The sequence below is a fragment of the Tachyglossus aculeatus genome, chromosome 5, assembly GCF_015852505.1.
Source record: "Tachyglossus aculeatus isolate mTacAcu1 chromosome 5, mTacAcu1.pri, whole genome shotgun sequence".
NCBI classification, from domain to species: Eukaryota; Metazoa; Chordata; class Mammalia; order Monotremata; family Tachyglossidae; genus Tachyglossus; species Tachyglossus aculeatus.
The window spans coordinates 16,914,019-16,939,526 of NC_052070.1; the positions used below are offsets into that span (position 1 = coordinate 16,914,019).

A 25,508-nucleotide genomic window follows, 5' to 3' on the forward strand; every position below is an offset into this window, starting at 1 on the left:
GGGCAGGGACAGGGGCAGGAAAAGGGGCAAGGGCAGGGAAAGGGGCAGGGCTGGGGCAGGAAAAGGGGCAGGAATAGGGGCAGGGGAAAGGGCAGGGCTGGGGCAGGAAAAGGGGCAGGGACAGGGGAAGGGGCAGGGGCAGGGGCAGGGGAAAGGGCAGGGGCAGGGGCAGGAAAAGGGACAGGGTCAGTGCCGCCCCAGCCCGGCCCGACCCGCTGGCGCCCTCTAGCGGGGCAGCGGCTGCCCGGCCGTGACGTGAGCGCAGGGAGGGCCGGAGTGCCCACCCTCCTGCCCGCCCGCCCGTCCACCCGCCCTCCCTCCTGCCCGCCCGCCCGCCCGCCCGCGGCGCTGACACAGCCCCGGGCGCGCTGGGCGGCCGGGCCAGGGCACCGAGGCGGCGGCGGCGGCGGCTTCCCCGGCGAGGGGAGAAGGGGGCGGAGGAAGCGGCTGCTCCCGGAATTGCCAGCCGAGGAGGAACAGCCCCAACAGCAGCCGGAGAGGGAGAAGCCTCCGGGAGCGGGCAGCGGGCAGCAGCCTCTGGGCACTTGGCACCCTGCCCCCCTCCCCGGGTCCCTGCCGCCCCCGGAGTCCTCCGCTTTGCAACTGTTGGCACTTGGGGAGGCTGCGTTTCCCGCTCCCTCCCGTCGTTCCCCCTCTCCCGTGCCCCGCGGGCAGCATGGGCAGACTTGGGAGTTGGCTGGCGACTTTGGCCGGACTGGTGCTGACCGCCCGGGGGGACACCTTTTCAGGTAAAGGGGATGGGGAGGGGAGAGGGGCGATCCGCCGGGCACGGGGGGAGCAGGAAACTGGGGAACAACAGAACTGTGCCAACTTGGGGAGGGTTGGAGAAACGTGCCGGCGGCTGCTTTCGGCCCCTCGAATCACGCGCGTCCTTGGACTTTGCTGAAGTTTGGGCACCGCGGAGGGCGAGGGGTGCGGGCGGGTGAAGGTGTGCCCGCCCTCACCCCGGGCTCGGTTCACCGAATAACAGTGAGCCCGCTGTTGGGTAGGGACCGCCTCTATCTGTTGCCAACTTGTACTTCCCAAGCGCTTAGTCCAGTGCTCTGCACACAGTAAGCGCTCAATAAATACCATTGAATGAATGAATGACGGTATTTGTTACTATGTGCCAAGCACTGCTCTGAGCGCTGGGGTTCTACAAGGTAATCGGGTTGTCCCACGTGGGACTCGCAGTCATCATCCCCATTTTACAGACGAGGGAACTGAGGCCCAGAGAATAATAATGATGGCATTTGCTAAGCGCTTACTATGTGCCAAGCACTGTTCTGAGCGCTGGGGGGACACGAGGTGATCACGTTGTCCCACGTGGGGCTCACAGTCTTCATACCCATTTTACAGATGAGGGAACTGAGGAGCGGAGAAGTTAAGTGACTTGAGCAAAGTCACACAGCTGATAAGCAGAGAAACTTAGTGGCTCAGTGGAAAGAGCCCGGGCTTTGGAGCCGGAGGTCATGGGTTCAAATTCCGACTAGGCCAGTTGTCAGCTGTGTGACTTGAACATCAATCAATCGTATTTATTGAGCGCTTACTGTGTGCAGAGCACTGTACTAATCGCTTAGTACATACAAAGTAACTGCTTAACAAATACCATTGTTATTATTATTATTATTCTCTGGGCCTCAGTTACCTCGTCTGTAAAAGGGGGATTAAGACTGTGAGCCCCCCGTGGGACAACCTGATCACCTTGTAACCTCCCCAGAGCTTAGAACAGTGCCTGGCACATAGTAAGCGCTTAATAAATGCTATCATTATTATTATCATTATTAAGTGGTGGAGCGGGATTCGAACCCACGACCTGTGACTCCCAAACTCGGACACTTTCCACTGAGCCACGCTGCCTCCCCCAGCCGGGGTTTGGCACCCGTCTGGTGGACGTCCCGTCGCCCCTTCCGCTCCCTGTCCAGGCAGAAGGTCGTGAGTTCTAATTTCGCCCCTTCCCTGCTGAGTGATCTTGGGCAAGTCATTTCTCCAGGCCGCACTTTCCTCATTTGGAAAACGGGGATGGAGCCCGCCAACCCCACGTGGGACGGGGACAGTGTCCAACCCGATTTGCTCGTCTCCATCCCAGCGCTTAGTGCAGTACTCGGCACATAGTAATAATAATGGTGGTTTTTGTTAAGCGCTTACTACGTGCCAAACACTGTTCTAAGCGCTGGGGTAGAAACAAGGTAATCAGGTAGTCCCACGGGGCGCTCACAGTCTTAATCCCCATTTTACAGATGAGGGAACTGAGGCACAGAGAAGTTAAGTGACTTTCCCAAAGTCACACAGCTAAGTGGCAGAGGTGGGATTAGAACCCACGACCCCTGACTCCCAGCCTTAAAAACGACCATAATTATTATTATTCTCCCCGGGCCGGGGTCGCTTTCCGTGCAACCTGGCGGGGTGCAGGCGAGTCAGACCTCCATTCATTCAGCTGAATTTATGAGCGCTAAGGGTGCGGAGCACTGTGCTAAGCGCTTGGAAAGTACAATTAGGCAGTTAAGAGAGGCAGTCCCTGCCCACAACGGCCTCACAGTCTAGAGGGTGGGAGGAGGCAGACATCAAAACAATTAAACAGGCGTCAATGTAAATCAATAAAATTATAGACTTGACATTGTTCCCTTCCGCCGCCTTTTCCCGGGACCGAATCTACTGATCCTTTAGCGCTTAGGACAGTGCTTGGCACATAGGAAGCGCTTAGGAAATACCATCGTTATTATTTTGCTGATGAGTTACGGGACACCACGATCAACTCAAGACGGAGCTTGCGAAACGGTTTGCACGATCAGCTGGAAGGAATGAGTAACTTCGGGGCGGGATATTTTTTTATTTTATTTCAATTTTTTGGTTTGTTTTGCAAAGGAAAAGTTTGCTCCATCTCCTGGGCTGGTTTAAGGCAATCGAAGGAGTCCGGGGCCAGCGGGCCGGGATTGCTTTGATTTCCACCCCCCGGGGGAGCAAAACCTTTAACCTCCCGGAGAGTTTGCATACGGAGCCCGAGCATCGGATCGGAACTTTCTCCCACCCCCTGCCCAGCTTGAAGGGTAAAACTCCCCCGTACCTGGGCATTAAACCCCACCCGGAAGTTTCTCCAAATGCGCAGTTTCTATTCAGCTTTGACGAACATATTTTGCACGCCGAAAACCCTCGTGCAAGAGACCTCGGGTGGTGGCATCTGGTGAAGATTTCGAATTTCCTGCCTAAGACTTGTGCTACGTTCTGATATGCGTAAAGTTGAAGATGCAGCACGTATCAGGCCGTGGGACTTAGAAATCCAAGGCAAGAAAGTGGAAAACACTTGCACGTTTTAAAACTACCGCTGATGTGTGAATAAGCCATTCCCAACCCCAGCTTTGGTGTTTTTTTTCTTACCTCGCTACAGGCTGAGAGCAACCACCCAGCCTGAAGTGTGTTTGATGAGTCTCTCCCCCCTTCTAGGCTATGGGCAGGGATTATCTCTATTTGTGGCTGAATTGTACTTTCCAAGCGCTTAGTACAGTCCTCTGCACCCAGTAGGCGCTCAATAAATACGATTAAATGAATAAATGAACTAAGATGACCTTTGTAGGGATTTAATTTCCCTGATTTTGGTGGTTGATGTCTGGTATCAAGTCAGCCTCACTTGTTCAATGGTGACAACCACGGTTGTTTTGGAACGTTAGTGTCTGGGAAGGAAAAATGAAGGATTGTTTGTGTATACTTGGCCGGTGGGCCTGTTTGAGGGGAATATAAGGCTGAGTCCTCCTCATTATTGGTGTGCCATCTAGGGAAGGTCTTGAGAAGCCACCTTGTTCTGGTAAAAGTGCTGACCCACAGGCAGTGCTACCGTCCTGACCGTTTTGGCACAAAGTGGATTTCAAAATCACTCTTTTAATGCTTTCCACCAAGCCCGTGAAGGAGGTGTGGTAAATTAGCAAAGTGATTAACTTCATCCCGAGCAAAATAAAGTATAACTGGATGCCCGGGGGGAGGGGGGAGGGTTGGGGGAGGAGAGGTATTTGACACTGGTATGTCAGCACCAGGGTTTGAAAAAACATCATGTGAAATAAAGTTTTGTGAAGATGACATCATGTGAAATAAAGGTTTGTGCCGATGCTTTGAGTTCTGAAACTCATGCTTTTGCATCTTCTGTCAAGTTTCATGTTGAATATTTGTTCATTAAGGAAGTCCTCAATTTTATGTTGGACATTTAGGTCCCAAAAGATTTGGTCAAAGTAGTGGTAGGGTTTTGTAGAGTTTGCAGCCCGTCTCTCCCTGACTCTTACTAATCGGTCACCAGATTCCTGTATGTCCAGTGTTTAGATTTTCCGTTCCCAGTCTCCCTTCTCCCGCCACCCTGGCCCCTGTCACTACATTCTGTAACTTGGAAGTGATGCGCCTATTCAGATTAATCAGTAACATTGGTTGATTAAATGTACTATGGGCAGAGTGCTATACTTACCCTTTGATGGAGCCCAGAGGGAAATGCAGTGTTCTAGAGCAAGTGGGAGTTGGGAGTCAGTCACCCCCCTGAAGAAATGTCCGAGATTGGGGAAAACTTTGGGGTACTTCAGCAGAAAAGCCTGCTTGGTTGAGCTACACCAAGAGCTCAGTGCAAAGCAGGTGACATCATGGACAGCTTGGTGGCTAGTGTATTTGAGGGACATTATTGGCCAAACTAGCAGTATTACGACCATGCAATATTTAAAAAAATCATCCTCTCAAGGAAACAAAGTGCTTAAAAATAACTGCTTTTTGGTTCATGAGACTCTAAAACTGCAGTGAGTGGGTCCATTCTAAAATATAAGGCAAATGTGGGGGATATTCAGATTTTATTTGTTTAAACTTTTTATAACGGTCTTAGCTGCGGTTGAATGCCCATTGAACAGAGCGTGGTAAAGATTTTTGAAATTTCTCATTACCAAAAAGTAAGACAAATGATGCTGCTTTTTTCATGAAATTCCTGGTCCAAACTGGAAAAAGAAACTAGATTGCAGGCTATTTCCTTTTGAACCAGCTCATTTTCACAATTAGTTACCACACAGCACCTGTTATAACTCTGTATTTTATATTAAGGTAAGGGGTTGAGTGTGTTCTGTCAAATGACAACCAGGGTAATAGCATGAAAAGGGGCCATTGAGATTTTTCATAAAAGCATCTTTTAAAATAAAGTATCCACACACGCTTGTAATATTGGAGTTGTTTGTTAGGAGACTCGAAGAGAACACCATTCCTTTGTTGATAGTGGAAATAAAAGTTTATTGTCTCATGTACTATGTATTAAAATTTTAGGGTGTTGATTCTAACCCCCCCATGATCATTATAGGTTCTAATTATGAATATGAATCAGTGAAGTCATCTGCTAAATTGTACTATTAATGGCTCAAAATAATGTTGCTCATTATAATTTCTCTGTGTAGCTGGTGATAACAAACTTTAGAATTGTAGTAGATTTAAAGATGATTTTCAGATTTCCTTAAATATAATTTACTGGTACAGTGATATGTAAACAAATGGGTAATTTTAATGCATTTCCTGATAAAGTAAACAAGGGTACCAGACACCGTGGGCTTCAAAGTCCATCAAGGTTTTACCAGAGGGGAAAGTTGGTGTTTTGTAAAGATTGAAGTTTCTTATGTATTCTCAATACCAATAGTAATTGGAATTACATTTTGAGAAAGTAGGATCTTTTGTAGATGGAAGAAAAAATATTTTGTCATGCAAAAAGTGCACTTTCTAAATGAACTTACATGTGTAAATTTGTGCCTGACGCATTGGCTGACAGTCTTGAAAAATAAAGAATAATTTTGAATTTAGGGTGCAGTTTTTAAAAAAATAAAACTAAATATGAATTTAATTTAAGAATATAGAGTGCTTTTGAACATCAAACCTTCGAAGTTCCATTTCTTGATAATTTTACCATGAGCATTTACATTAAAAAATTGTATTTGAACTTTTATTAACATTAACTGTGTAGAAGGAATTTTACATTTTAATATGTAATTCCTGATCAACACTTAGGATAACATGGAAACAGATCACTGACATCCTGGACATGGATAGAATTTCATTTCAGAATCTCTGACTATTGCAGTAGATATTGCAAACCTCATGAACGAATACCTCAGAAAAAGTAAATACCCAGGTAAAGCAATCAGCATATACCTAGCTGCCCTTTGGGTTTGAAGATGAAGCTAATGATGAGATTTTTATTGGTGTGTAGGAGAGCGAACGACAAGACTAATGAACGAATGATAGTCTTTCTATAAAGTGGGCATCACCCTTTGCTGTACTTTTGCATGTAACCCATGGAGACTGGCACCTTTTTCGTTGCTCCGTCTTGCTGTGACAATCTTCCCAAAGCCTCCGTGCCAAGATAAGTCCCACATTTCAGGCTGCAGCATGTCAGGCTGATTTGGTTTTTGCTGTCTCCCATCTCACGTCAGCTATGTCACATCGTTTGCGGTTTTGATTCATTGTCTTTAAAAGACTCTTTTCTCTGCGTCCTCCATGTGTGCTAGGCCTCTGGTGGCCCAGGGACTGGATGTATGGCTCACTGTCGCCCATCACCAGGCCGGGGAAACAATCCCAGAACTTGCCTCTTTGACAGTGGGGAAAACCCAAACAGATGGTGACAGAGTTGGAAAAAATATTTAGGCTGGGTCTGCATGGACCGATTTTTCAGGCTACTAGGGGCAAAAATGATGTTTAGGGTAAATTGGGGGTATTTTGGGAACGTTTTGAAGTTGTGGGATGGGGGCCAAAATTTTAGTTGAGGTCAGAATTATTTTAGGGCGCCTTCTTTCCCCTACTTGTGCAGACTCAGCTTGTGCACATTTTGGTATTTTTTATTCCTGATCAGAGAAGCGGTGTTGCCTAGTGGAAAGAGAACTTGACCGTGAGTCGGGGCATTTGGGTTCTCATTTTAGTGATCATGGGCAAGTCTTAACTTCTCTGTGCCTCAGTTTCCTCATCTGTAAAATAACTTCCCTCATCTTAGACAGTGGAACCCATGTGGGACAGGGATTTTTTTTCTGATCCAATTGTAGCTTGTTGTGGGCAGGGACCGTGTGTGCCAAATCTGTAATGGAGTACCCTCACAAGTGCTTAGTGCAGTGCTCTGCACACAGTGAGCGCTCAATAAATATGATTGATCTACCCCAGCTCTTGGCACATGGTAAATGCCCCTAAATCATTATTGTTACTTGTATTTTTAAGTCAGTCTCCCACGTTAGCATAAGCTTCTTGTGGTAAAGGGAATGTATCTTATAACTGCAGTACTTTCCAAGGAGCTTATATAGAGAAACAGTGTGGGGCTAGTGGAAAGAGCATGGGCCTGGAATTCAGAGGACCAGGGTTCTAATCCTAGCTCTGACACATACTTGCTCTGTGATCTTGGAAAAAGTCATTTAACTTTTCTGTGCCTCGGTTCCCTCAACTGTAAAATGGGGATTCAGTACCCATTCCCTCTCGTACTTAGACTGTGAGCCCCATGTGGGCCCAGATGATATCATATTTACCCCAGTCCTTAGTACAGTGCTTGGCACATAATAAGCACTTAACAAAGTGGGTATCACCCTTTGTTGTACTTTTTCATGTTACCTGTGGAGACGGACCCCTTTCTCTTTGCTCCATCTTGCTGTCACAATCTTCCCAAAGCCTCCGTGCCAAGAAATGTCCCCCATTTCAGGACACGGAATGTCAGGTTGTAGTTGTTTTAGTTCACTCTACCCAGTAGTCATTCAAATACTCTTACTATTACTACTTAATGATGCCCCCTTGATGGGATTGCTAAAGGCAAACTTCTGTGTTGGAACTGAAAGAAATAATTTTTCTTATTCTATGACCAATACCTCAGATCATAATTTCTACCCTTAAACTGTATTAGGATTATTAGCCTTGAGGTTTGTGTAGTAATGGTTAAGAGGTCATTCCACCAAATGCAATTGTCAAGGCTTTAAAAATTTTCAGGGGAATTATTTAATGCCTTTTCTCAGTTTAATACTTTATTATAGGATTATCTCATTAACTTTATATTCATAATTTTCCATTTTGGGAAACAGTATGGTGTGGTGCGTAGAGCACAGGCCTGGGAATCAGAAGGTCAAGGGTTCTAATTCTGACTCTGCCGCTTGTCTGATGTGTGGCCTTGGGCAAGTCACCAACTTCTCTCTGCCTCAGTTATGTCATCTGTAAAATGGGGAATAAGATTGTGAGACCCAGGCAGGATAGGGGCTTCTTTGTCAAACCTGATTGGCTTGTATCCACCCCAGTGCTTAGTACAATACCTGGCACATAGTAAATGCTTAACAAATACCACAATTATTATTATTATTGTTATATCTCTAAGTATTTCCTGAAAAAAGGTGAAAATGAACCTTGTTTATCACAATTTATTAGTTTATTTACCTTATTCGTTTTCCCCAGAAAAAAATAGTCTTGTGCTTTAAATTCATTCATTCATTCAGTCATATTTGAGTGCTTACTGTGTGCAGAGCACTGAACTAAGCGCTTGGAAAGTACAATTCAGCAACAGATTAACAGAGTAACTGATAATGGTGGCATATGTAACCCCAAATTTATCTTGTAGGGAAAATCTTGTCTTTAATATTTTCTTCGATTTGTAACGTGGTCTGTAATCATTGAATCAACATGCATGCATAAAATCGATTTTTTAACTCTAAAAAGATATAGCTGGTTTTGGGTTGTTTTTTTTTTTTTTTTTTTTACCAAAGGGTAAATTAAAAAGTGGCTACTAATTTTTTTTTAACTTTGATAAAAAAAGTCAAAAGATTGGTTGGGAGTTTTATATGTTCTTCCTGCTGATCACTAGGTGTAGCTGCATCGCTAAATCCATTCTTCCAAGCCAAGAAATACACAGCATTTTGTTTACAGAGCTTAGTCGGCTAGGTTGACTTAGAGAAATGCAAAGCAGTTCATGTTTTCCTGATCACATAATATCTTGATCTGCGTGCCCTAGTTTTTTTAAGGGCATAAAAAGTTTAACTCTTTTATTTTATAATAGCGATTTTTTTTGGAATGGATCTTTTTGGAAGTATGTATTGGCCTAGACGATCACTTTAGAGTAGGGGATTAGAGTGGTTGGTGATGTATTGCTCGTTCCAAATTTTTTTGGTCCTCTGATACATTGCTGCAGGTTTATATTTAGGAATGGAATCTGGAAGAGATAAAGGACCCCTGCCAACTAAGTAAGGTTACAGGTTTAAGTGCCTAATTAGTTCAAAGCACAGTTCTTGGCTCATGTGACTCAAGCTTTTTGTTTAACATGCTTTTTCTCAAAGCTTTGAAAGGGGAATTTATAAATTGATTTCACAGGGGCTTATGGGGTAAGTTGTCAAATTGTTGTTCAGATTTTTAATTCTGTATCTGCCACCTGCCTGGTGTGTGACCTTTGGCAAGTCACTGAAGTCTCTTTGCCTGTAAAACTGGAAAAAATGGGGGATAAATCTGTAAAAAGGGGATTAAAAAAACTATTCACTTCTCCCTTGTAGACCATGTGCCCATGTGGAGTAGGGACTGTGTTCCCTCTCCATCTATTGCACCACCCACTCTAATAAGCATTAGTTTTTCTGCTGTTTGCACCAGGTACTAAGCACTGGGGTAGATACAAGTTAATCAGGTTGGACACAGTCTCTGCTCCATGGAGTGCTCAGAGTCTTAATCCTCATTTTACAGATGAGGTAACTGAGGCCCAGAGAAATGAAATGACTTGCCCAAGGTCACACACCAGGGAAGTGGTGGAACTGGGATTAGTACCTAGTTCCTTCTGACTTCCAGGCCCATGCTTTATCCACTAGGTCATGCTGGGGTTGTTACATGGTTAAGTGCTTATCGCAATTATTACTATTATTAGTCACACCACCCTGCAAATTTACTAGCAGTTAACCTGTACAGAGGTAAAAATCAAGGGAAAGTGTATCCATTTCTATCCAAAACCACATCAACTCACATTATTGCCCCATCCCAATTTTTGAAGAGTAAATAAAATGTTGTTACTTCTACCAGCAGTGCTGCATCCGAGGTGAAAACTGGGCATCAAATGCTTTAGGCAGACCTGCATGGCACTCAGCCACCCAGAAGGGGATTGCTCCCTTAGAGCTAAAGCCTCTTCCAGAAAGAGAGGCAAGAAGGCAAAAATAAAAACAATGCTAGATACTATAAACGTTAAGTACAACACAACAAGGGACCACTAACACTTTTGTGTGGCTGCAATTGGATACCTCATTGCTTTTTTTCAACATCACCTGCATTCATAGGTGAAAGTCACTGTCAGCGGTGATTTCTTCAAATATGAAGGCCAACTCTCTTTCTTCTCTCTCTCTCCTTTTCTCTCTTTATATATTATATAATATTTGTGTCACATAAATGTAAACTCTGATAGCTGGGAAAGGGGATGGGCAGGAAAAGGATTAGCATGGGCCAAAGGAGGTGAGGGTAGTTAACTTATTGAGACTGCCAAGGCCAGGATATTAGGACTACTTCCTCTGCCTTCTACTTAACCCTTGCATTTGAATCTCAACTCTTTATGCTCTTGATATTCACCCTCACCCCCACGGCATTTATGTGCAACCCAATAATTTAATCTCTGTCTTCGCCTCTAGACTATGAGGTTCTTGTGGGCAAGGAACATGTCTACCAACTCAGTTATAGTGTGCTCTTCCAAATGCTTAGTAAACACATCAGTAAATACCATTGATTGAGAACAAAGACGATACAGTAAAGGTGGGGAAATTATTATTATGATTACTATTATTATATTTAAGTGCTTGCCGTTTATCAAGCACTGGGGAAGATACAAGTTAATCAGGTCGGATGCAGTCCCCATCCCTCGTGGGGTTCACGGTCTCGGGGGGAGGCAGATCGGGGAATCCTCCTTATAAAGTTGAGGAAACTAAGGGACAGAGAAGTTAATTGCCCAACGTCACAGCCCAAGATCACACAGCAGGCAAGTGGTAGAACTAGGACTAGAAGTCAAGTCCTCTGACTCCCAGACCCATTCTCTTTCCATTAGGTCACACTACCTAGTGGGAGTTGATTCACTGAGTACTGTCCCAGGCACTAGTTCAGTGCTCTGCACAAAATAAGTACTCAATAAATATGATTGATTGGAGACTGAAATAGAGGAGACACCATCTCAAATGCCTCTTACCTTCTTCCTTCTCCCATCCTTTATCTTCTCTTTATTTCTGCTTCTCTTGTTGCTGGACTTAGTTTATCATATAATAGCTCCAACCATATTTTGGGGTTGAAAAAGTGGAGCCAATATGTGAATAAATATGGTCTACCCAATTTTCTACTCACAATTACCAGAATCAATCAATCAATCAATCGTATTTATTGAGCACTTACTGTGTGCAGAGCACTGTACTAAGCGCTTGGGAAGTACAAGTTGGCAACATATAGAGACAGTCCCTACCCAACAGTGGGATCACAGTCTAAAAGGGGGAGACAGAGACAGAAGCCACCAAAGGTGCCTATTCTGGATTCTGCTGGGTGACAAAGGGAAGGAAGGCCTCGTGTCACTTCTGGTGGACCTCCTGCTATCTGAGGAAGGGAGTAGAACCTACTTAATGCCGGCGGTCCTTGCAGGTTAATTTGAGGTGAGCATTCTGAGTTTTTGGCAATGTCTCTAGTGAACTTCAGGAAAGAAGTCAGCTGGTTCACAGAAGAAAAAAATGCAAAATGTAACAATTTAAGATGCAGTGGAAGTTGTTGCCCTTATCATCAACTGAGTGGAAAAACTCAGAAAAATCATCAGTTCAGGGTATGATGGATGTATAGTATTCATTTGCATATTTTATCCTCCTCCTCTGTTCAAGAAATAGGAGATGATATGATTAGTTCCATTCACTGTTTTTTCAAGTTTTTTATTTTGGCTAAAGCCCCCTCCCTCCTGTCATCTGGGGACTCAAAGTTGTTTTTCACAGGTTTGCTGCTACTAATGACTGATGACAATGCATAGCCAGGATAGAAGGCTGCAGCCTTTGTAAAAACACTTATTTGCTGAGCATGTCTGATCTCTATTTTTCAAGATTGGGTATAAAGTATCAAGTTGTTAACAAATAAATAGATATAATTTTTTCATTTTGCTTTGCAGATTCCTCAAACTATGCAAACCAATTTTCATACCCTATTCCTTTTAAATAACTTGTGGCCTCAGTTTTCTACATGATCCTCGCCTTTTTAACTGAGGTTTATAGACTTTTTTTATAGATCCTGGGGTTGCATGAGGCATTCGTTTACTGAATTGCTGAACTTTGACTTTTCTTGCATAGAAAGATAGGTATTAAAGAAGTGATTTGAAATTTTTTGAAATCTAAACTAATTTTGTGAGTCATTTAATGACTCTGAAACAACTTACATTTTCTGTTTTGCAGACAGGGTGACTACAGTTATGCAATATTCAGCACTTCAGAGCCTTTGTAAAATCACATTTCCTCCAAGAGGCCTTCCCTGACTAAACCCTCATTTCCCCACTATATTGGCCCATCCCTCTGCATCACCTGTGCACTTGAGGATGTGCCTCTCTAGCACTTTGATTATCTCCTCTCTCCAGCCCCACTCCAACACTTCCGTACATATCAATCTCTCATCCTTTCCCGACTGGACTACTACATCAGCCTCCTCTCCGATCTCCCATCCTCCTGTCTCTCCTCACTTCAATCAATCAATCAATCAATCGTATTTATTGAGCGCTTACTGTGTGCAGAGCACTGTACTAAGCACTTGGGAAGTACAAGTTGGCAACATATAGAGACAGTCCCTACCCAACAGTGGGCTCACAGTCTAGAAGGGGGAAATCTAATGATAATAATAACAATAATACCAGTGGCACTTCTTGAGCACTTACTATGTGCCAAGCACTTTGCTAAGACCATAATCAGACTGGATGCAGTCCCTTTCCCAAGTGGGGCTCACAGTCTGAAAGGGAAGGAGAGCACATATTTCTCCCCACTTTATAGATGAGGAAACTGAGGCACAGAGAAGTTTAGTGACTTGCTCAAGTGGTGGAGCCTAGACCCAGCACTCTCAGGTCTTTCCACTGGGCCACACTGCCTACCATCGTGTTCTTCCTTTATGTCCATGAGGCTCCCTCCTGCAGGTTTCAGTGCAGTCCATCTTGCCGATTTTCAGCGGACACAGAGACCAGCTGGCCAGCTCCCTCCCCACCAGCCTCTCCTCAACCTTCCCTTCTCCAGCTGAACACCCAGATTCCTGGGATCGTCACTGAATATCCAATTCCCCTACTCTGGAGAAGGATTTCAGACACACCCCCTACAGTGAGAGAGCAGCACAGCTTCATAATAATAATAATAATGGCATACTTCATTCTTCATACTTCATATTCATACTTCAATCCATACTTCACGCCGCTGCCCGGATCGTCTTTGTGCAAAAACGCTCTGGGCATGTTACTCCCCTCCTCAAAAATCTCCAGTGGCTACCAATCAACCTACGCATCAGGCAAAAACTCCTCACCCTCGGCTTCAAGGCTCTCTATCACCTCACCCCCTCCTACCTCACCTTCCTTCTCTCCTTCTACAGCCTAGCCCGCACCCTCCACTCCTCTGCTGGTAATCTCCTCACCGTGCCTTGTTCTCGCCTGTCCCGCCGTCGACCCCCGGCCCACGTCATTCCCCTGGCCTGGAATGCCCTCCCTCTGCACATCCGCCAAGCTAGCTCTCTTCCTCCCTTCAAAGCCCTACTGAGAGCTCTCCTCCTCCAGGAGGCCTTCCCAGACTGAGCCCCCTCCTTCCTCTCCCCCCCGCTCCCCATCCCACCACCTTACCTCCTTCCCATCCCCATAGCACCTGTATATATGTATATGTGTTTGTACGTATTTATTACTCTATTTTATTTGTACATATTTATTCTATTTATTTTATTTTGTTGATATATTTTGTTTTGTTGTCTGTCTCCCCCTTCTAGACTGTGAGCCCACTGTTGGGTAGGGACCATCTCTAGGTGTTGCTGACTTGTACTTCCCAAGCGCTTAGTGCAGTGCTCTGCACACAGTAAATGCTCAATAAATATGATTAAATGAATGAATATCCTTATACTCTGCAATTTCCCCCCTCAGTGACCTATTGTAATGTCTGTCTTTCCCTGTAGACTGTAAACTCCTTGTAGGCAGGGCTCATGACTACCAACTCTTTTGTATTGTATTTTCCCAAGTGCTTAGTGTAGTCCTCTGCACAGAGTAAGTGGTCAGTAAATACCATTGATTGCTTTCAGTGGGAGCCGTAATCATTTGGGAAACAGCATTTGGTAGCTAAGGGAATTGAGACACAGAGTAGTAAGTGACTTGCCCAAGGTCACACATAGGATTAGAACCCAGTTCTTCTGACTCCCAGGCCTAGGCTCTTTCCATTAGGCCACGGAGGTTTTGCCCAATACATGAGTCTCTACAGGTAAAGTTAGAGAACAAGTGTAAGTCCAGTCCTAGGATTGTGGGAGAAATTGATAATCAATTGATCAGTGGTATTTAAGGAATGCTTTACTGTGTGCAGAACATGGTACTAAGCACCTGATAGGGAGGGAGGGATATGTACATAACTGCTAGTGTCCCATCTCCAGAGAATGTCTGACAACTCTGTTGTTTTATATTCTCCCAAGCACTTAGTATATTGCTCTGCATATAGTAAGCGCTCAAAACCTAACCTTGATGTTGATGATTTCCAGAAAGATGCCTGTCATTTTCTTTCACAGACATCTTTTCCCCTCATCATAAATCTCAGTGTCAACTATTACAGGCACTTTCCATAAATAGGTAATACAGTTTGCTCTTCTTACAGTTTAAGCCTGTTCTCCTTGCCCTGCCTCAGTGGAAAGCGAAAAACCATTAATTGTCATTGATTTGAAAACCAACATAAGAAAACAAAAAGCCTCTTTCTAGACTTGGGTTTTGTCATTCAGTCCCACTTCAGCCTTGAGGCTACAGGGTTGACTAAACCCACAACCTTTCTTCACAGAGGTTTCGTTTTACTTCCCAAAGCATGAATCATATTTGGCATTTTCCCCCAGACATTCTCCAGCTCCTCATACCACACATCGCTTGTGTGATGCTAAGCTGGACATAGCAGTATTCAACGTTGATCAGCCTTTCATACACTTTGCAGTAAACACTGCACGTGATCTAAACTATAAGCTCATTGTGGGCAGGAAATGTGTCCATCCAAACTGCTACCCTGCTCATTCAAGCTCTCATCCTATCCCATCTGGACTACTGCACCAGCCTTCTCTCTGATCTCCCGTCCTCGTGTCTCTCTCCACTTCAATCCATACTTCATGCTGCTGCCCGGATTATCTTTGTCCAGAAACGCTCTGGGCATATTACTCTCCTCCTCAAAAACCTCCAATGGCTACCAATCAATCTGCGCATCAGGCAGAAACTCCTCACCCTGGGCTTCAAGGCTCTCCATCACCTCGCCCCCTCCTACCTCACCTCCCTTCTCTCCTTCTACTGCCCAGCCCGCACCCTCCGCTCCTCCACTGCTAATCTCCTCACCGTACCTCGTTCTCGCCTGTCCAGCCATCGACCCCCAGCCCACATCATCCCCCGGGCCTGGAATGCCCTCCCTCTGCCCATCCGCCAAGCTAGCTCTCTTCCTCCCTTCAAGGCCCTGCTGAGAGCTCACCTACTCCAGGAGGCCTTCCCAGACTGAGCCCCTTCCTTCCTCTCCCCCTCGTCCCCCTCTCCATCCCCCCCATCTTACCTCCTTCCCTTCCCCACAGCACCTGTATATATGTATATATGGTTGTACATATTTATTACTCTATTTATTTATTTATTTTACTTGTACACATCTATCCTATTTTATTTTGTTAGTATGTTTGGTTTTGTTCTCTGTCTCCCCCTTTTAGACTGTGAGCCCACTGTTAGGTAGGGACTGTCTCTATATGTTGCCAATTTGTACTTCCCAAGCGCTTAGTACAGTGCTCTGCACATAGTAAGCGCTCAATAAATACGATTGATGATGATGATGATATTGTTATATTGTACTATCCCAAGTGCTTAATACAGTGATTTGCACACATTAAGTGCTGACTGAATGAATCCAAGTAACAGAAGTGTTTATAAGAAGAATTTGTATTGAGAAGAAAAAAACAGATAATGAAGGGAAGACCTTGTAAACTTATAGAGGGAGGGAAAAACATTTTAATCAAGTGTTTGGCCAGAGCCCTGAGTTGTCTTCTTGGCAAGATTCTTTCTGATTCTTCCCTGCATGCCTCCAGTGGGATTCAAAGGATAAATCTAGTGACATTGGGCTGAGATGAGAGTTTTTTCAAGAATTCACGAGAGCACGGTGGAATGCCCTTCAAAGTGTCGAACAGAAGCCTCCGTTCTTTGCCATGCCTTTGTTTTTGATTTGAAGGTCTTTGTTGCTTTTATCTGCATTTTGTATATCTGTAAAGGTCGCTATCATGAAAAATATACAGCCTCTCGGTCAACCGTTGCCCTCTTGGCTGCTTCCCGCTCTCCCGGGTCTGTCTCAATGATGGTACAACTCTTCTGCTGCTCCTAGGGACCTCCTGGCTCCACGTAATAATAATAATAATAATGGCATTTATTAAGCGCTTACTATGTGCAGAGCACTGTTCTAAATGCTGGGGAATTTACAAGGTGATTAGGTTGTCCCCCGTGGGGCTCACAGTGTTAATCCCCATTTTACAGATGAGGTAACTGAGGCCCAGAGAAGTTAAGTGATTTGCCCAAAATCACACAGCTGACGAGTGGTGGAGCTGGGATTTGAACCCATGACCTCTGACTCCAAAGCCCAGGCTCTTTCCACTGAGCCACGCTGCTTCCCTACTCGGAGCCATGTCTCCTGGTAGTGCCAGCCACCTTCTACTCACTGGTTGGTGCTGCTTCTGCTCTTGTTTCTCTTGCCTGGTCCAGAATAATAATAATAATTGTGATATTTTTAAATGCTTACCAAGCACTGGGTTAGGTGTGAGATAATCAGGTCCCACATGGGGCTCACGGTCTAAGTGGGAGGGAGAATAGGTATTAAATCCCCATTTTGCAGTTGAGGGAACTGAGGCACAGAGAAGTTGTGATTTCCCCGAGGTCACACAGAAGATAAGTGGCAGTGTTAGGAGTAGAACTCATGTCCCCTGAAAACAGCAGCCTAGAAACTTAACATTCATTCATTCATTCAATCATATTTATTGAGCACTTACTGTGTGCAGAGCACTTACTAAGCGCTTGGGAAGTACAACTTGGCAACATATAGAGACGGTCCCTACCCAACAGCGGGCTCACAGTCTAGAAGGGGGAGACAGGCAACAAAACAAGACATATTAACAAAATAAAATAAATAGAATAGTAAATATGTACAAGTAAAATAGAGTAATAACTATGTACAAACATATATACAGGTGGTGTGGGGAGGGGAAGGAGGTAAGGCGGGGGGGATGGGGAGGGGGAGAGGAAGGAGGGTCCCTACCCAACAGCAGGCTCACAGTCTAGAAGGGGGAGACAGACAACAAAACAAAACATATTAACAAAATAAAATAAATAGAATAGTAAATATGTGCAAGTAAAATAAAGTAATAAATCTGTACAATCAATCAATCATATTTATTGAGCACTTACTGTGTGCAGAGCACTGTACTAAGCACTTGGGAAGTACAAGTTGGCAACATATAAAGATGGTCCCTACCCAACAGTGGTCTCACAGTCTAGAAGGGGGAGACAGAGAACAAAACAAAACATATTAACAAAATAAAATGAATAGAATAAATATGTACAAATAAAATAAATAGAGTAATAAATACATACAAACATATATACATATATACAGGTGCTGTGGGGAGGGGAAGGAGGTAAGGCGGGAGGGATGGAGAAGGGGAGGAGGGGGAGAGGAAGGAGGGGGCTTAGTCTGGGAAGGCCTCCTGGAGGAGGTGAGCTCTCCGTAGGGCCTTGAAGGGAGGAAGAGAGCTAGCTTGGCGGATGTGCGGAGGGAGGGCATTCCAGGCCAGGCGGATGACGTGGGCCGGGGGTTGATGGTGGGACAGGCGAGAACGAGGCACGGTGAGGAGATTAGCGGCAGAGGAGCGGAGGGTGTGGGCTGGACTGTAGAAGGAGAGAAGGGCGGTGACGTAGGAGGGGGCAAAGTGATGGAGAGCCTTGAAGCCGAGGGTGAGGAGTTTCTGCCTGATGCATAGGTTGATAGGTAGCCACTGGAGATTTTTGAGGAGGGGAGTGACATGCACAGAGTGTTTCTGGACAAAGACAATCCGGGCAGCGGCGTGAAGTATGGATTGAAGAGGGGAGAGACAGGAGCATGGGAGATCAGAGAGGAGGCTGATACAGTAATCCAGTTGGGATAGACTGAGAGCTTGAACGAGCAGGGTAACGGTTTGGATGGAGAGGGAAGGGTGGATCTTGGCAATGCTGCGGAGGTGAGAACGGCAGGTTTTGGTGACGGCTTGGATGTGAGGGGTGAACGAGAGAGTGGAGTCGAGGATGACACCAAGGTTGCGGGCTTGTGAGACGGGATGGATGGTAGTGCCGTCAACAGTGATGGGAAAGTCAGGGTGAGTGCAGGGTTTGGGAGGGAAGACAAGGAGTTCAGTTTTGGACATGTTGAGTTTTAGGTGGCGGGCAGACATCCAGATGGAGATGTCCTGAAGGCAGGAGGAGATGCGAGCCTGGAGGGAGGGAGAGAGAGCAGGGGCAGAGATGTAGATTTGGGTGTCATCAGCGTAGAGATGATAGTTGAAGCCGTGGGAGCAAATGGGGTCACCAAGGGAGTGAGTGTAGATTGAGAACAGAAGGGGACCAAGAACTGAACCTTGGGGAACCCCTACAGTAAGGGGATGGGAGGGGGAGGATGAGCCTGCAAAAGAGACTGAGAATGAACGACTGGAGAGATAAGAGGAGAACCAGCAGAGGACGGAGTCTGTGAAGCCAAGGTTGGAAAGCGTGTTGAGGAGAAAGCGGTTGTCGACAGAGTCGAAGGCAGCTGAGAGGTCGAGGAGGATTAGGATAGAGTATGAGCCATTTGATTTGGCAAGCAGGAGGTCATTGGTGACCTTTGAGAGGGCAGTTTCCGTGGAATGTAGGGGACGGAAGCCAGATTGGAGGGGGTCGAGGAGAGAGTTGTCGTTGAGGAATTCGAGGCAGCGCGTGTAGACGACTCGTTAAGGAGTTTGGAAAGGAATGGTAGGAAGGAGATATGGCGATAACTAGAAGGTGAGGTGGGGTCAAGAGAGGGGTTTTTTAGGATGGGAGAGACATGGGAATGTTTGCAGGCAGAGGGGAAGGAACCAGTGGAGAGTGAGCGGTTGAAGATGGAAGTTAAGGAGGGGAGAAGGCACGGAACGAGAGATTTCATGAGATGAGAGGGAATGGGTTCAGAAGCACAGGTGGCCGGAGTAGCACTTAAGAGGAGGGAGGAGAGCTCCTCTGAGGATACTGCTGGGAAGGATAGGAGGGTAGCAGAGAGCGTTGAGAACTGGGGGGTTGCAGAAGTGGGGGGACTGACTTTGGGGAGCTCAGACCTGATGGATTTAATCTTATTAATGAAGTAGGAGGCCAGATCGTTGGGGATGAGGGAAGGAGGAGGGGGAGGAACCGGGGGCCTGAGAAGGGAGTTGAATGTACGGAAGAGCTGACGGGGATGATGGGCATGGTTGTCAATAAGGGAGGAGAAATAGTTTTGTCTGGCAGAGGTGAGGGCTGAGTTAAGGCAGGAAAGGATAATCTTGTAGTGAACGAGGTTGACATGGTGTTTAGACTTTCGCCAGCAGCGTTCAGCAGCTCGAGCATAAGAACGAAGGAGGCGGGACTGGCAGTGATCCAGGGCTGTGGGTTAGTGGTCCGGGAGCAGCGAAGGGAAAGGGGAGCGAGCGAATCTAGCTGAGTAGAAAGGGTACAGTTGACAGCAGTAATCTGATCATCAAGATTGGGTAGAGAGGAAAGGGAGGCGAGGTGGGGTGTGAAGCGCTCCGAAAGATGGATGGGGTCAAGAGAGCGGAGATCTCTATGAGGGAGTAATATGGATTTACAGGAAAGGAGTGTGAGTGAGGAGGCAGGTGAGAAGATTATGATCAGAGAGAGGTGAGCTCTCAGTAGGGCTTTGAAGGGAGGAAGAAAGCTAGCTTGGCGGATGTGCGGAGGGAGGGCATTCCAGGCCAGGGGGAGGAAGTGGGCTGGGAACAGAATGGGTGATGCAGTTACCACTTAATAATAACAATTATGATAATAATTGTGGTATTTGTAAAGTGCTAACTAGGTGCCAGGCACTGTTCTAAGCACTAGGGTGGTTACAAGCAAATTGGGTTGGACACAATTCCTGTACCACCTAGGGCTCCCACTCTTAATCCCCTGTTCACAGATGAGCGAACTGAGGCATAGAGAAGTTAAGTGATTTACCCAGGGTCACACAACAGACCAGTGGTGAAGTGGTACTAGAACCCAGGTCCTTCTGACTCCCAAGTCCATGCTCTAGGCCATGATGCTTCTTGATAATTGTGGTATTTAAGCACCTACTATGTGCCAGGTACTGTACTAAGCATTGGTGGGGGGGAATCCAAGGAAATGAGATTTCCCCCTGGGGCATGGGTCCTGGTTGTCCTAGGGAACTGCCTGATTGACAGCTTTAGGCCAGAGGTGCTGATATTTTATCAACCCTCTTTGCTCTCTCCTGCCAAAGATTTGCAACTGGAGTTTTCTGGCAGCTTTTCTCTTTTGGAAACTGGAGTTGTCTTTTCCCCTTTTTGGAGGGACTTGAGTTCACTTACCCCACTTCTATCCGTCCCCCATACCTCAGAGCAATTCCTTCTCCCAGTAGTAGAGTCATTATTCACTCTTTTAGCCAAAAGTAGGGGGGAATTCTTTACTTTAGGACTTTGAACTTTTCCTGAAACCTTGTTCTTTGTCTCTATAATTATCACTATGACCAGGCTTTGTTTTTCAGAACCAGGGTGACAGCAGGGTAGGGCTTGGGGCTTCCTAGGAGGCAGATGACCCTGTAGGGCAATTTGGCAATCAGACTGACATGCTTAGCACAAGTTCCCTGGAAGGATTGGCCCAATAGTGCATGACTCCAGATACACTATTCCTGTCTGCAAGGGGCAGTCCTCAGTAATATGCGGTGGGTGTCAAGTGTTAACATTGTCCTGTGTTCACTTGGATCAGAATGGATTTTTCCACTGCCAGAATCCCTTCCAAAAATACTCCGGCCCCAGGCAGTCAGCCTGTCTCTTCTCAAAATACAGCAGCAAGTAAATATAAAACACCTTCCAGCACTTTACTATTTGCCTGCAATTCTGCCCTAACCAACTTGGGTCAAAAATGAGGAGCAAAAGTTTTGGGAAAGGAAGGATAACTAAAAATTCAAACCACAATACAGGGCTCTATGGCCAAAGCTGGACCTGAAAAGACTTATCAATACAGCATCTAAGTTGCCTTGGAGCAAGGGAATTCTAATTCTGACTGAGCTGCTGATGCATGGATCTCTGTGTAGGGCATAGCTAAGTATGTGCCTCAGTTTTCCCCTTGGAAACCTTGTTTGTGTAGTGATCAATAACTTTTATTTTTCTACTGCACACTTACAGTAGGTATCAATTTATTCTTGCAGTATTCTAAGAGGTAGGGGGAGGTGGGCACTATTTTTTCTATTTTACTGGTGAGGAAACTGAATGCCAAAGCAGGGTAGAGGCTTCGATGGGATGATAACCCAGACCTCCTGTTTAACAGATCTTCTACTGGGCCACACTGCCTCCTTCTTCTGCTCTATCCCCTAGGCCGGGATGACTGACGTTATGTTGTGTGCACGTGCAGTGTTCCCTGTAAGGTCAGCGTGGCTCAATGGAAAGAGCCCGGGCTTTGGAGTCAGAGGTCATGGGTTCAAATCCCCACTCCGCCACTTGTCAGCTGCGTGACTTTGGGCAAGTCACTTAACTTCTCTGTGCCTCAGTTACCTCATCTGTAAAATGGAGATTGACAGTGAGCCCCACGTGGGACAACCTGATCACTTTGTAACCTCCCCAGTGCTTACTTAGAACAGTGCTTTGCACATAGTAAGCGCTTAATAAATGCCATTATTATTATTATTATCCAGGAGCTGATTCCAACCCTCCAAACTAGAACATTTCTCGAGGGTAATAATAATAATCATTCATTCATTCATTCATTCAGTGGTATTTATTGAGCATTTACTGTGTGCAAAGCACTATACTAAGCGCTTGGGAAGTACAAATCGGCAACATATAGAGATGGTTCCTACCCAGCAACGGGCTCACAGTCTAGAAGACAGAGACAGACACCAAAACAAAACAGACAGGTAATATAAAGTATTTGTTAAGGACTTACTTCGTGCCAGGGACTGTACAAAGTTCCATGGTTGGATACAAGCAAATTGGGTTGGAGACAGTCCCTTGGCCCAAGTGGGACTCACAGTCTCAATTCCCATTTTACAGATGAGGAAACTGAGGCATAGAGAAGTGAAGTGACTTGCCCAAGGTCACAGAGCTGACACCACTGCCTGTCAGCCTTACCACTACACAAATCTTTGTTCCAAAGCCATTGCGTTCCCTTTCCAGGACCCATTTATCAAATGTGCTGTTTCTGTTAGGTGGATGCTTCCATGTTTTTTCCATTAGATTGGAAACTCAATCAATGGTATTTGAGTCCTTACTGTGTGCAGAGCACTCTACTAAGCGCTTGGGAGAGTACAGTACAACAGAGTCGGTAGACATATTCCCAGCCCACATGTAGCTTATAGTCTAGACAGGGAGACAGACCTTAAAATAAATCACAGATATGTACATAAGGGCTAGGAGCTGATGTTGCTTAAAGACTACAGATACAAGTGCATAAGTGATGGAGAAGGAAGGTAAGCTCCTTGAGGGAAAAAACGTCTACTTGTTCTACTTCGCGCACAGTAGGTTCTCATTCAATACAATTTTTTTAATAGTATTCATTATGCGCGTATTATGTCCCAGGCATTGTTCTGAGCACTGGGGTAGATACAAAATAATCAGGTTGGTCACAGTCCCTGTCCCATGTGGGGCTCACAATCTTTAATCCCCAATTTACAGATGAAGTAACTGAAGCACAGAGAAGTGAAGTGACTTGCCCAAGGTCACACAGCAGACAAGTGGCAGAGTCGGAATTAGAACTCGGGTCTTTCTGACTCCCAGGCCTGAGCTCTATCCACTAGACCATGCTGTTTTGGAAGCAGGGGAGCTGGGGTTCCTACACTAATGCTGATGGAATTCCCCTTAGCCCAATGCTTCCTACATCTGAAGCTGACCCTGCTTGTAGGCTGGTTGTTTGTATTAAATCAGTTTGACAGGGCTAGTCTGAAATTTCGGGAAACAGAGCAGGGATATATTGAAGCCTCCTCAGATGCTTTGTTACCTCAGATTTCCTGAAGGTTGCAAAAGAAAGCCACGCCGAATTCGGCAGCTTCATTTTCTTTACTGTTTAGAATGGAATTCTCAACAAGTCTTGGGAAAACAGATTCATAGGGAGTACAACACTGTGGATAGAGACGAGCCAAGGCTATAAGCACCTACTTAAATTATTTAGACTTTAACCCATCTACTAGTGAATGTGAGGGAGGTGACCCTTCAATCTCACCTTATGAGTAGGAAATCGTGTCAGACATAGGATTTCTATTCTTACCATTCCACTCCAGTATTTCCCCTATCTGTAACTTTATTTTAATGCCTGGCTTTCCTACCAGATTGTACATTCTTTGAGACCAGGGATCATGTCTGGCAACTCCGTCTATTGTAATCCCCCAATAATTTTGTATAGTGCTTTGCACACAGTAAGTAATCAATAAATAACATCAGTTGACTGATTGCACTTGGATGTCCAAAAAAGCACAGCAAGAGACTTAAGGGCAACACAGCATTGGGAAACTACTGCAACCTTGTGTGCCAGTTAGAAAAGATGATAGAGCGTAAATTAATTGGGGGTAGCATGGTTCACTTTGAACTGCAGTTGTCTCTCAGAATTTTCCTTGTCTCTAATTAGAAGAGCTTTTTCTGAGGGTAAGGCATTCTCAAGACTAGAATGCTTGAATTAGAATCTGTCCTAGCTTACATTTAGTCTGGCTTCACCACCCATTTACTGGGTGAGCTTCACTTTTACTGGTCCCTCTCTTTTTATAAAATGTTGTAAAAGATACTCCACAGGGATAACCTGGGGATTACTGAGGTTATTTATAAAGTTCTTAGTTTTCTGAACCTGAAAGTGGCTGTGGAAATCAATGTCATATTTATTGAGCGCTTACTATGTTCAGAACACTGTACTAACCATTTGGGAATGTACAGTGCAACAGAATTAGCAGACCCATTCCCTGTCCATAAGGAGCTTACAGTCTAGAGGGGGAGACAAGGTGGTGGTTCCTTATACATCACTGAAGTTAGTGGCCTGTTAATGTACTTTTCCTTATACAGTTTTCCTTATACTTTGCTTTTCCTCTCTATTATTTATTTAATGTCTGTTTCCCACACTAGAATGTAAATTGAGGGCAGGGATCCTGGGTACCCAAATCTATTATTATAATATACTACCCCCTATTACTTACCCCCTATTGCTTAGTACTGTGCTCTAGCTTAATGCTCAGCATGGCTTAGTGGAAAGAGCATGGGCTTGGGAGTAAGAGGAGTTAGGTTCTAATCACAGCTCCACCACTTGTCTGATGTGCGACCTTGGGCACACCACTTAACTTCTTTGTGCCTCAGTTGCCTAATCTGTAAAATGGGAATTAAGACTGTGAGCCCCACGTGGGACAACTTGATTACCTTGTATTTACCCCAGTGCTTACAACAGTGCTTGGCACATAGTAAGCACTTAAGAAATGCCATAATTCTTATTAAAATAAATTATGGATATATACCTAAGTCCAGTGGGACTGGTGTGTGTGGGAGTGGTGAATAAGGAAAGCAGTTCAGGGTGACACAGAAGGAAGTGGGAGAAGAGAAAAGGAGGGTTTAGTCAAGAAAGTCCTCTGAGAGGAGATTTTTTTTTCTTTTGGTGCGAGCTAGCAAAGTGCCTTTCAGAGAAGAAAATTCACCAGCAAGAGGAAATTTTTCAATGGGCACAGTCCTTTCACTCTTTTGTTTAGGAATGAAAACGTTCTTGGAGAGTGTATCAGTAAAAAGGATGGTGAGATACAGGACATGGTGAGATGTGGGCCCTTATTATTGGGTAGAAGCTGTTGGTGCTTTCTTCATCCTCATTTTGGCTAGCTTTTCTTCAGGAATTGTTTTTGTGCTAGTGCCAATGGACTGGTTAAGTTATGAGCCACACTGCTAATTGTATTAAACATCTAAAACCTTATTAAGCTTTTATGTAGAGTTAGATCACAGAGCTTGTGGAGGCTGGATACTGATTGGCAGAGGCAGGCCAAGAGCAAGAGAGTTTTCATGCTGTAATTCACAGCTACAAGAAACACTGAGCGGAATTTCCAGAAGAGTGGGCTCCTGGTGTCCTGATGTGTACATAAGGAATATTTTCTCCACAGAGTCCCCTCCGT

The 25,508-nt window shown here is 45.2% G+C and overlaps 1 protein-coding gene across 10 annotated transcripts in view; it reads left to right on the plus strand.

The window, feature by feature from the left end:
• The first annotated feature begins 401 nt into the window (after window positions 1-401).
• Window positions 402-25,508, plus strand: part of PTPRM (protein tyrosine phosphatase receptor type M) — an 892,842-nt gene continuing 867,735 nt past the window's right edge. For all 10 annotated transcript variants that reach the window (XM_038746194.1, XM_038746195.1, XM_038746197.1 and 7 more), the window contains exon 1: window positions 402-749. In XM_038746194.1, coding sequence (XP_038602122.1) covers window positions 677-749 — 73 coding nt within the window. In that variant the 5' untranslated portion in view covers window positions 402-676. The remainder of the gene's footprint in view (window positions 750-25,508) is intronic.